This window comes from Otolemur garnettii, unplaced genomic scaffold (assembly GCF_000181295.1).
Source record: "Otolemur garnettii isolate 467f Iridium unplaced genomic scaffold, OtoGar3 scaffold00148, whole genome shotgun sequence".
NCBI classification, from domain to species: Eukaryota; Metazoa; Chordata; class Mammalia; order Primates; family Galagidae; genus Otolemur; species Otolemur garnettii.
The window spans coordinates 3,893,154-3,902,189 of record NW_003852543.1 but is presented as its reverse complement, the minus strand read 5'-3'; the positions used below and the strand labels follow the sequence as shown (position 1 = coordinate 3,902,189).

At 53.5% G+C, this 9,036-nt stretch overlaps 1 protein-coding gene across 1 annotated transcript in view; it reads right to left on the bottom strand.

Annotated features, from left to right (window-relative positions):
- The window catches only part of FER1L5 (fer-1 like family member 5), a 60,761-nt gene that overhangs the window by 5,914 nt on the left and 45,811 nt on the right, over positions 1 to 9,036 (bottom strand). Inside the window, exons 28-43 of the mRNA XM_012811024.2 lie at positions 8,336 to 8,438; positions 7,416 to 7,579; positions 7,146 to 7,319; positions 6,818 to 6,929; positions 6,594 to 6,671; positions 5,557 to 5,738; positions 5,174 to 5,335; positions 4,846 to 4,950; positions 3,115 to 3,258; positions 2,870 to 3,032; positions 2,695 to 2,720; positions 2,022 to 2,072; positions 1,806 to 1,910; positions 1,463 to 1,582; positions 831 to 992; positions 526 to 617 (exon numbers count right to left, since the gene is read on the bottom strand). Coding sequence (XP_012666478.1) covers positions 526 to 617; positions 831 to 992; positions 1,463 to 1,582; positions 1,806 to 1,910; positions 2,022 to 2,072; positions 2,695 to 2,720; positions 2,870 to 3,032; positions 3,115 to 3,258; positions 4,846 to 4,950; positions 5,174 to 5,335; positions 5,557 to 5,738; positions 6,594 to 6,671; positions 6,818 to 6,929; positions 7,146 to 7,319; positions 7,416 to 7,579; positions 8,336 to 8,438 — 1,943 coding nt within the window. The remainder of the gene's footprint in view (positions 1 to 525; positions 618 to 830; positions 993 to 1,462; positions 1,583 to 1,805; positions 1,911 to 2,021; positions 2,073 to 2,694; positions 2,721 to 2,869; positions 3,033 to 3,114; positions 3,259 to 4,845; positions 4,951 to 5,173; positions 5,336 to 5,556; positions 5,739 to 6,593; positions 6,672 to 6,817; positions 6,930 to 7,145; positions 7,320 to 7,415; positions 7,580 to 8,335; positions 8,439 to 9,036) is intronic.

Genomic DNA, 9,036 nt, shown 5'->3' with positions numbered 1-9,036 from the left:
TTTTGTTGTTGTTGTCATTGTTGTTTGGTAGGCCCAGTCTGGATTCAAACCTGCCAGCTGTGGTGTATGTGGCTAGAGCTCTAGCTGCTGAGCTGCAGGTGCAGAGCTGCACTTTTTTTTTTTTTTTAAAGACAGAGTCTCACTTTCTTGCACCTGGTAGAGTGCTGTGACATCATAGCTTATAGCAGCCTTAAACTCTTGGGCTCAAGTAGTCCTCTTGGCTTAGCCTCCCAAGTAGCTGGCACTATAGGCGCCTGCCACAACGCCTGGTTATTTTTTAGAGGTGGGGTCTCACTCTTGCTCAAGCTCATCTGGTGAGCTCAAGCAATCCACCCACTTCGGCCTCCCAGCTGGGATTGCGGGAGTGAGCCACCACACTCGTCCCATCCATGCATCTATTGAATGCCAGAGCAAGTAAGACATCATCCTCGGATCATGGAGTCTGGAGAGGAGGGCAAAAGTTCTTTGCCTTCTGAGACTGGCACCCAGCATGGGCGGGGGTGGGATTGAGTTGGGGCAGCTCACTGGCCGAAGATGGGATCCAGAGTGTTGGGCTGGTACTTGTCCCGGTTGCCAAGCTCTGTCTTTCCCAGTTTCAGGATCACATAAGAGTCGCACTGGGGTCAGATGTAGGTGATGGAAGGATAGAAAATGGGGAGTCAGTCTCAGTTGGTCAGGCAGTGTGGGAGTGGGGCAGAAATGAGGCCTCTTACACCACGTGGAGCCCATATGGAGTTGGCAGTCTGCATGTGGGTCTGAGGGAGCTTCAGAAGACTGGGCTTTAGGGCAAGGTGTTAGGGGCAGCTGTGCTGGTTGGGACAGCTCTTTACCAGGCCATTGTAGTCCTGGGGCTGCAGGTTGATGGCTCGAACCATGTACACCCGCACCAAGCACAGCTGAGGGAAATTTTCTTTCTCAGGCCAAACCACGAACTGGTGTGGGGGCTTGGGAGCTTCTGGATTCTCAGGAAAGGGGTAGATGCGGAAAAGGCCCTGGAGGTGGGGAGGTATTAGGAACACAGTCTGGCAGTGCTGGACAGCTCTGTGAAGCCTTCCAGGAGGTACCTCCAGCCCATGTTCAGGAGTGAGAGGGTTGGGTTAAGGAAGGCTGGGAAAACTGTAGAGGCAGATGCAGCAGAGGGGTTGGGCAGGGACCACGGTGTGTAGGAGGGTGCTGCACAAAGGAACTGTGATCCTTAGGTAAGAATTCCACCCCATGTATCCCTTTAGTTTGGGGCTTGCCCTTTGGCTCTGCAGCCTTGAGAGACCAGCACAGACCAGAATGGGGAGTGAGAAGGCCCTCACTCTTCCTGTATGAGGGGAGGACTTTGGAGTAATCTATGCTTCTCTCCTCCCAAAACTTTCTCAAGCCCTCCCTCCCCTATTCTCACAATGAGTATGTAGCACCAGGGAACAGGAGGGGTACAAGGGGACAGGGGCAGCCAAACTGGGCAGACATACACCTTGAACTCCCCTATCACAGGGCTGTCCAACTTGGGCTGCTCCTGGTAGAGTTTAAAGGTCTCACAGAAGTCCTGTAGGCCTTGGAAGGCCGGCACAGCCTCTAGCTCACAGTCATAAACCTGCAGGGGATGTGTGGGACTGGGCTGGTAGGGAGACCACTACTGGGTCTTGTTCCAAAGTGTCTGCTCAGACAGCAGCAGAACTGTCTTAAGGAGTCTTGGGAGACAATGTGGGAACTACCCCACTTGGTGGTTCCCAGGGAATCAAGGGTAGGTCTGCCCCCAGTGGGAGAGTTTATTCCATCTTTCTTTCAGCATTCTCCCCTCCTAGGGGCCTCCAAACCTTTAGAGTGTGATAGTCTTTGTACTTGTACTTGGGGGACTTGTGCTCATCTCCTATGGCCCAGAAAAGCTTGCTCCACCAATCCACCTCGTGCTCATATGCATCCTGGCAGGGTGTGGGGTGGTGGGCATTTTGGCCCTCGGGCAGGGAAAGCCTCCCTACTTCCCCGAACTGCCTGGGGTTGTTCCTTGTTCCCTATGGCTGAGCCTTCATCACCTTGGTTGTGCTGGACTTGAAGAAGAACTTTTTGTAGAGTTGCCCTAGGAACTGAAAAATGAGAGGGATAGGCAAGGTGAGGCCAAGTTGTCCATAGTATTCGCTGGCTCTGACCTTCTAGAAGACTTCCCTGGCTCCCTTGCCCTTCATGTAGGATTGGGGAGCAAGGAGGAGAGGAAAGCAGAGTTCTTTGTTTTTACTGCCCATTGCTACAGGCTGGACTTTGGAAAGGGCTCAAAGAGGCAGAGCCTCCAGCCCCACCCCAACCTACTGAATCACAATCTGTTTTTGATGAAGATGTGTGGAGGATTCCTGTTCACTAAAGTTTTATAAGTGCTGCCCTAGAGCAGTCGTTCTGAACCTTGAAACCACTTTGGAATCACTCAGGGGTGGGGAGAGGGCAGCTGGAAACATTTCTGAGGCCTGGGTCGTACTGCCAGCCATTCTGGTGGTCTTGGTTAGTGGCCTGGGTCTCAGGAGTTTTTAAGACTCTTAGGTGATTCTGAGGTACAGTCTGGGCTGAGAATCCCTGCTTTAGTGTTCCCATGTCCAGTCCAGCCTCACAGTAGGGGCACGGATATCAGCACTCTTTTAATTGACAAACTGTCTCAGGGATAAGGGTTGCTCCCTATCAACACTGTGGGAGAAGGTGGGGCCCCAGGCCCTTACTCACACCTTCCTGCTTCATCACAGACAGCTCTGTGTGGAGAGAGTACAGCCATGAATCTCAGGAGGGGAGAAGGCTGAGGAGGAGGGGTGCCAACCTCACAGGGGAGACAGCGCCTTGCCCCACTCCCAGGGGGACTTGTTTGTGAGGCCTGGGGAAAGGCAAGAAGAAAGGACTGTACTTGGAAGCTGTGGGGGCACGTAATCCTGAGCCCAGGGATCACAGAAATAGGGCTGGAGGAAGTCGATGTTGGCTTGACCCACCACAGTCCGCTGGCCGAAGAGCCAAATGTCCACCACCTTCACCACAAGGGGCAGTGCGTAGGCCTCCTGCGTAGGCATATACTGCAGCCCCCAGGAGAGGTGAGAAGTGTGAGGCATCACAAGAGAAGAGGGCTGCCCCAGCCCTTGCCCTGGGGGCTCTTACCACTATGAGGAGATAGATGGACTCAGGGAAGTTGGGGTTGGTCTGGAAGTCACTGATGGGTTCTGTCCTCAGGGACTCATCCCCAAATTCCACAAGGAGCTGGGGGGAGCTTGCCTTCATGTTCCGAAGGCCCCAGGCCAAGATCTGCCAGAAAAGAGAAGGAGGGCAGGGCAAGGGGCAGGCAGTGCTTCTGTGACAGAGTCCCTTGCCAGAGAGCGAGGCTGCATAGGCACTGGTGGGGCCTTAGGGAGCACGCAGGACTAGGGAGTGAGGCTACACAAAGAGGCCAGAATCTGAAGGCCTGCCAGTCTCCCTGTCGTGAGTGATCAGTGCTTGTCCTCTCTCCCATGAGGAAGGTATCCTAAGACCACTGGCTGTGTCTTCCACTGACCTCCAAAGCCCTTGGGTATTGCTTTTCCTCACTTCCCACCATCCATTCTCAGGTATGAATTACTGAGACTGCTGCTGTAAGGCTCATAAAAACAGTGGGTGCCCAGTTTCTTAGGGGTCTCTTATGCTATCTAAGCTTGTTGCTGACCCTTACTCCCACAGAATTCTCTGTGCAGAGAAGTGGGCAGCACTGTGCTGGGAAATATTTGCAACTTATTCATGAATACCTCCTCAGGGCCCCAGAATGGGAACCAGCTTTGTTGCCTATCTTGGGGAAGCCTCCAGTTCCTAGAGAACCTGATCATCTTTTGCTCGTTACCAAATTTGTGCCCAGAAACATGGGTTCTGACAGGAGGACCTCATGCTATCTCAAAAGAGAGGTGAGAAACATTCTGGCATGGAGTCAGGCAGGGCTGGGCATAAATTCTGGCTTTGTTTCTTAATTATTATTATTATTTTTTGAGACAGAGCCTCAAGCTTTTCCTCTAAGTAGAGTGCTGTGGCATCACAGCTCACAGCAACCTCCAACTCCTGGGTTCTAGTGAGTCTCTTGCCTCAGCCTCCCAAGTAGCTGGGACCACAGGCGCCCGCCACAATGCCTGGCTATTTTTTGGTTGCAGCCGTCATTGTTGTTTGGCAGGCCTGGGCTGGATTTGAACCTGCCACCTTAGGTGTATGTGGCTGGCGCCTTAGCCACTTGAGCCACAGGCGCCGAGCCAATTCTGGCTTTGTTTCTTAGTTCTTACATCACTGTGTATAGACTATGTTGTCTCGGTCGGTGCCTGTGGCTCAGTGAGTAGGGCGCCAGCCCCATGTACTGAGGGTGGCGGGTTCAAACCCGGCCCCAGCCAAACTGCAACAAAAAAATAGCCGGCCGTTGTGGTTGGGTGCCTGTAGTCCCAGCTACTCAAGAGGCTGAGGCAAGAGAATTGCCTAAAGTCCAAGTGCTGGAGGTTGCTGTGAGCTGTGATGCCATTGCACTCTACCAAGGGCAACAAAGTGAGACTCTGTCTCTAAAAATAAATAAATAAATAAATAAATAAAAGAATATGTTGTCTCTTGGAGCCTTGATTTCTTTCTCTGAAAATTAGCTCCTACTGTGCAGGGGCCGTGTGGTCTCAAATGCCATAATGCTATCACCCTTTCTTTACTACTCACTGCAGAGATTTGCAGTAAAGCCCATGTTCTTCATTTCTCTCCTGTCTCCTTCCATCTCTAAATAGCATTTCTTGGGTCTAAACTTTGGACTGGGTCATCAGGGAGAAGCAGCAGAGAGCTCCACCACAATCCAGACTGCTCAGAGTGATGCTTGCCCCTGCCCACCCCACCCACCCTCAGCACCTCAATGGCCATCTTCTTTAGCATGGGCTGGATGCTCTTGGGGAGTATGTAGACCCCGTTCCTCCAGGGAACACTCAAGATTGGCAGCTGCTTCTCTCTGAGGTACTGCAGGAATGAGGTAGGAGAACAGGGAGCATGAGGCCCTCTTATAGGGCTCTTCTGGGGCTGCAGAGACCCCAGGTAAGAGCTGGCATCACCAAGCCCAAAGTTTTGGTTCCTGGGCCCAGGCACTTCCTGGGGGCGCAGAGCTGGGCCCTGCTGGCTGTGGAGACTTGGGGCAGGGATATTGAACACTATGCAACATCCCAGCCAGGCCCTGTTCCAGTACCTCAGTTTCAAGGATCAGCTCACAGGATGCCAAGATCTCTCCCTCTGCTGACCCTAGCTCGTTTACAATGGGGTGCCACCTCATGGGGGGCAGGGTCCGGTCATGGAGATCCAGCCAGACCACCGGAGACCACATACTCCGTCCCCACAAGCTCTCTTTGCCCTAGAGGAGAGGGGAAGTTCACAAAACATGGAGGCTGAGCTGGCAGAGTTCCAGTCCTCGCCTGAGTTTCTGACGAGGAGAAGACAGCAGGTATTCTGTGTTTACATGGTGCTCTTGGCACATCAAGCCTCACAGGAGCACTTTCCATATCTTTTCCACTAACCCCCCCCTCATCAACTCTGCAGTTTTCTTATTCCTGCTTAGTCCCCACCCTGCCTTACCCTGGAGTCGTGCTGCCACAGTTCCAGTGCCACAAGTGGTGGGCTCTGTTTGGTGTCCTGGGGGTTCTCATACAGAAGAAGGTGCTGGAAGATGAGCGTCTGGGCCCATGTAGGGCCTGCTGAGCTCTTCAGGGTTTGGGTGCACTGGCTATGGTTTAAGAAGACCACCCGAATGAAGGGCCCTGGAAGGGGAGGAGCCAGGTGAAGCTCTCCTCCAGTCACTGGACTGGGTGCCCAGGGAGCCCCTGGCCGGGCAGTCACTGCCACTGCCAGATGCCCAGAAGGATGCCTCAGTGAAAGCTACAGAGCAACTGGACATGTAACCAGAGGCCAGGGGATCATTTGGTTCCATCCATGCTTCATGCCTATATGTCTGAGGACTGGTATCCACCAAGATGGAGGGCAGAGGCTCTTCTGAAGGGGTTCTGGGGATAACGCTATAGGAGGTTTCCCTTCCCGAGCAGCAGCAGTGTGTGGGCCTCTCAATGTTGGTGGTGATACCCAGTGGACACAGCTCCCAGCAAACATCCCCAGAGCCCTACCACCCACCGTCCTGGATCTCTACAAATAGTGCTGCTTATGGGCTGGAGCATGTGTGTAGGTCATCTCCTGAAAACCTCAGTGGGTCTCCTTCATAGGACCAAGGACAATTCCTCCTGCCCAGGGCCTCCTCCTCACCCCTCCTCTTCTTTCCAGCCAAGAGCGGCATATGGTTCCCAAGTATGCCACCTTCTTTCTTGCTTGCATGTCTCATTGGTACTGCCAGGCCAATTCTTCTATCTTTAGTGCCTGGCTAAATGATCACCACTGGGAGCCTCCTCAGCTCCCCTTCTAATCCCTCAGCCGTGGGGTCACACCTCAAGAGCAGCCCCACGTTGTAGTCTTTGCTTTGGTACCATTTCTCCAAACCAGGCTCATGAGCTGCTTGGTAGAGAGGTCTGCATCTTTGTAACATCCATCTAGCCACATTCTTTATACCTCAGGGTGGCTATGTCATGAGGCCCTGGGGAGCAGGGGCAAAGGCTGCCTGCACCTACCTTGGAACGTTGGGAGCTGGTTGGATGTCAGGTTCCGGGCCTTGTAGATGTAGCAGAAAAGCTGGTAGTAGTGGGGCTCTGGGTAAAGAGGAGCCACATAGGTCACCTCCTTCCAGCATGCCCCCAGGCTGCCCTCTGGCTCCTCCACCTCCACCCCTCCTTCCTCCCTGCCCTAGGTGCTAGCCTCTGAGGCCACACAAGCAGACTCCTGATATGGTGCTCACTGTTGAAGATGTAGTAGATGAAGGGCATGTCAGGGGGCCGGGTGTCCTCTGGGACATGCCTCCAGGAGGTGCCTCCCTCTTCCTTCCTAAGACGCTCTTTCAAATCCATAGCCTGTGCCCAGGACAGTGTCCCTTGAGACTCTTGGGAGCTTTTCTTTTCTCCTCTAGGCCAGTCCCACCGACTTGCTTTCCTCACAGGCTTCACCCTCCCAAGCCTGAGGAGTGGGGGCCCGGTCCCCCCAACCCACACCCAGGGCAGGCCCTGGCTCCTCCAGGAAGTGAGGTTGCCGACCGGCAGTGGGCGTCACCCAGCCTGCTGAGGCTTTACCAAAGACCCCTCCAGGAGGAATATGGGTGCAACGCCGCTGTTGTCTGTGTCAGGGGCCAGCCTGCGATGCCAGCAGCGGCGGCGGAATTGGCTCTGGGGCTGAGGGTTCAGGAGGAACTTGGAGCCGAAGGTGCCATACTCCCAGCCGTCCTCTTCCCCCTTGGCCAGGTTGTGCTGTGAGGAGGAAGGCAGAGTCATGCCCTTGCCATGGCCCAGGATGGCCTCTGCCCTGCCATTGAGGCCTGGGGCCCCTGCCTGTCAGCCTCTCACCTCCTGCAGGAAGGAGAGGGCCTCCTGCTCGCCGCCCAGCTCCCTGTGGTTCCGGAAGCGCACACGCACCCAGTGCCGCCGGCGGCAGGAGTGATAGGTCTTCTCCACTGGGCTCCAGACCTGGGGCAGGCCGGAGGGCGGGATTCCCACTCCATACTCCCAGCCTGTGGGGGCAGGACTGTGACCTCTGGGTCCTCAAGTCCTGGAAGGCTGGGAGGCTGGGACAGGCCTGAGAGGCAAGCTAAAGGATCTCTCCAGCCCTGAGGAGGGTGTGACCACACTGTGTAACCAGGTGGCCTGGACTCAGGTGCCCATGATACACAGGAGGAGGGTGAGGCTGTGACATGCACAAGGCCATGCAGTCTATAAGCAGCAAATCTTATGTTTCGAGCCCAGGCCTTTAGATTTTCTGCCTGTTGTTCCTACCCTGGAGCTACATGGGGGTGAATTCAGCCACGACTACAGGCATCTGCCCAGCCCTGCTCTGGCCAGGTCTTGGGTGCGTAGGAGCTGCACTGTCTCAAAACTAGGGCCCGTGTGTATGGAAAAGGTGGAGACCTGTGAACCTTTCTAAGAGTAGAATATGAACATTTTGGCACAATAACTAGGTAAATGACATGAAGGCTATATTAACCAGTTTGATGAAATGTTTCAAATTGTATGTGAAAACACCACACTGTACCCCAGAAGTGCATTAATGTACATAGTTACCATTCAATAAAAAAAAAGAAAGAAAGAAAGAAAGAAAAGGTGGAGACCCAGTTCTCTGGAAGCCACTGGACCCCTGGGAACTCAGACCCATCCCAAGAGCTTAGTTGCTCAAAGGCTGTCAGAAGCATCTGTTGCCCCTGCCTGCTGGAACAGACAGCTGTGGGGATTTTGAGGCCCCAGGCACTGCCACCCCTAGCTAGGGCACTGACCCTCATTGTCCACTGCAAGGTTCAGCTCCACATGCCAGCTCTTCTTAAAGTGCCAGCCTTTGGGACACTTCACATTCTCCCGGGCCTCCATGGGCTGTCCATTCTGCAGGTGAACATTGAGGGCGAGCAGAGGGACGCATGAGCTGGGAGGAGGACTCCAGCTCTCCTCACATGGCTGTGTGTGCCCATGGTGGCCACAGTGGCCTCCCTCCCTGCACCAGACAGAGCTTGCTGTCTGATGCCACCCAAGTAAGCAGCCTTGGGTGCTTTATATATGCTTTAAGAACTTGGCTTTCTGCAATGTAAAGTGATATCTGTTTGTGGAAAGTGGAGACTAGCATGAGTTAGAGGTAAATTAGACCCGTGCTGTGCAACACAGTAGCCACGGTTGCCTAGGGCTTCTTAAAATTTTAAATTAATTAAAATAAGACAAAATTTGACTTGGCACCCATAGCTCAGTGGTTAGGGTGCCGGCCATATACACTGAGGCTAGTGGGTTTGAACTCCCCTAAAATAATAATGACAACTTTAACAACAACAAAAAAAATAGCTGGGCGTTGTGGTGGTCACCTGAAGTCCCAGCTACTGGAAGGTTGCTGTGAGCTGTGACACCAATGGCAACAAAATGCAACAATAACAAAAAAGACAATTCAAAGTTCAATTCCTTAGTCTCACTAGTTCCTCATCTCTTTTTTTTTTTT